General features: G+C 32.1%; 1 protein-coding gene across 1 annotated transcript; it reads right to left on the bottom strand.

The window, feature by feature from the left end:
• Positions 1–1029: 1029 nt before the first annotated feature.
• LOC106752451 (agamous-like MADS-box protein AGL80) lies at positions 1030–1566 on the bottom strand. The gene has a single exon (XM_014634135.1). It carries the CDS (start codon positions 1564–1566, stop codon positions 1030–1032), a length of 537 nt encoding a protein of 178 aa, XP_014489621.1.
• Positions 1567–2434: the final 868 nt, after the last annotated feature.

Here is a 2434-nt window from a genome sequence, read left to right on the forward strand (position 1 = left end):
TTGCCTAGTTTCCATGTCATTGTATTATTTTTCTTTGGCGGTTGGAATGGAAGAAGGCAATGACCCATATTCTGTTTTGGGTTGAAATGCCATGAGATATGCAAAAGACACAATTTTTTCTTATGAAGAAGCTAGCAAAGGAAGGAGGTGTTACAACGCTACCCAAAGACACAAGCAAAATTGCATTAAAATACAACGAACATTCAGTAGACGTCGGTTAATGCCATATCCGACGTCTATTGTCGTTATAGACGTCGGTTAATGCCATCTCTGGCGTTTTTATTGTGTCCTTAGACATCGGTTATTTGCAGGTATGACTTTAGTATAGACGTCAGATGGGGAACTTAACCGAGGTCTATAACGATGTCGTACCTGCAAATAACCGACGTCCGATTAACGTCATTCATATAGATGTCGGACGTTAAAAGCCTAAAATAACATATGACTAAAACCTTTTCTGCACTAGTGTATTACACTATATTGGAATGACTTCATACTTGCTCTAAAATTATACAAGGAGCCTATTTTCAAGCTCAAAATCCATCCAAATCAAATTTAACAATTTCTTTTTTTTGAAAGGCCATATAAATTTTAAAAAAAATTAACAATTTTATGATAACAAGAAAAATATTCAAATGAATCTGCTTTAATTTAAATAATTAAAATCATACATAATTTCATTTTTATTTTATTTTCTTACTATCCTGCGTAGAGATGGCAAATACTTTGCTGGAACAATCAAGTTAACACAGTTGTCAACTATAAAGAATGTGTTCTCTCTCTCAGTGACACACATTCTAGTACTGTCGTATGGCTTTAATCGCTTTATGCAAATCTAAGTCTCCAATTCAAAACTAAACCCAATAATAATTGTTGAGAGCTTAAGTATTTCGAATAAAATAATTCACCAGAACTTTTCTGCATACCAGAACATGATCAGACACCAACATTAAACTAACAATACTGCTTACAAACAAATGTTTTTTCTGAAGGAAAAACACGACAGTTCCGAAGCTATATATATGTAGTTTAAAGTTTGAGATTAGTATCTACAAATGTATGTATCTGGGGTTGGTATGGCACCTCAGTAACATCTGTCAAATCCAACCTTCTACTAACGTCGTTCAATTTCTGTTCAATCACCGATGACAGAAGATTCAAATCTGCCAAAGTCATGTTTTGTTGAGGCTGAACCCTAGTTGTATCAAGGCATTGAAACATGAACATGGTAATCTCCATTTCCTTATTCTCTTCTTCAAGTTTCGCAATCTTCCTTTTACCCTTCATAATACTCTTTTCCATGACACTCTCCTGATTCCCCATCTTGTGCTTCTTCCATTCAGGCATAGTCCTGAACTTTTCAACCACATTCTGCACACCTGATTCAGATGGCCAAATCTGTGCCTCTTGATCAAAGGAGCTATACACTATGGCACATGCTTCTACTCCACAAAGGGTGCTCAGTTCTTCAATCTTCTTCAACATTGACTTCTTCCTTCTTCTATACGATGCCCTCCTGGCACAATCATTGGCTATGAATGCCAGTTTCACCTTTCTCCCTGTCATCTTGTGAGAAAAAGAAAATGGTAAAGTGTGTGATTTTCTTCTGCTTTCTGCTGCCACCAGCAACCACTTTTTGTTATATAGACTAATTTCTTAAATACCTGGTTTTGCACATTCAGATTTCACATGCATAGAAGATACACAGAATCAGAACCTTTAATGATATTTAATTACTTTGCAAAATCTACATTATGCATGACATAGTAGATTACTATTGAGTTGGTAAAACAATGCTGATATGTGTATATGTATAGAAAATCTTTATTTTCATTGTTGAATTTGATGGATACATATTGATAGACTAAATTTTTTAATAGTATTATAACGGTTAACATCTGATTATGTCATCTGGTTTTACACAGCTTTTAAATCCATTCCATACATGAATTATATCCGGCATATTTTGAAATTTACGAGAATGGAAATATATTAAAAGGTATTTTCTTAATTTAATTTTATACATATATAGATAGTTTACAACTTAATAGTATTTTAAAGTTTGTCATTTTTAAATGGCAACAGGTTTCGTATATATAACCCTCGTCATTTAATTTTGATGCATGAATACATGGTTTTTTAATTTATGAATTGCATTTTAACAGTTGTCATCATATAAGAGTAATAAAACTCTTCGTATCATATACTTAAAATAGACCATGAAATTATGTATTCATTTTGTGTCCATTTTAAGAAACATGATTTTAGAAGTTTTTCTTCCTAAAAGCATGTGATTCTCATCTTTTCCATTATGGAAATATATGTGACTTTTTGTAAATTTTATAAAGCCGAATAAACATATATATATATATATATATATATATATATATATATATATATATATATAACAAATGCATTTGATATGATCCAACAT

This window comes from Vigna radiata, unplaced genomic scaffold, assembly GCF_000741045.1.
Source record: "Vigna radiata var. radiata cultivar VC1973A unplaced genomic scaffold, Vradiata_ver6 scaffold_158, whole genome shotgun sequence".
Classification (NCBI taxonomy): domain Eukaryota; kingdom Viridiplantae; phylum Streptophyta; class Magnoliopsida; order Fabales; family Fabaceae; genus Vigna; species Vigna radiata.

Coding starts and splice junctions, on each gene's coding strand:
- LOC106752451 (XM_014634135.1), bottom strand. CDS start 1,566: ATGACAGGGAGAAAGGTGAAACTGGCATTCATAGCCAATGATTGTGCC.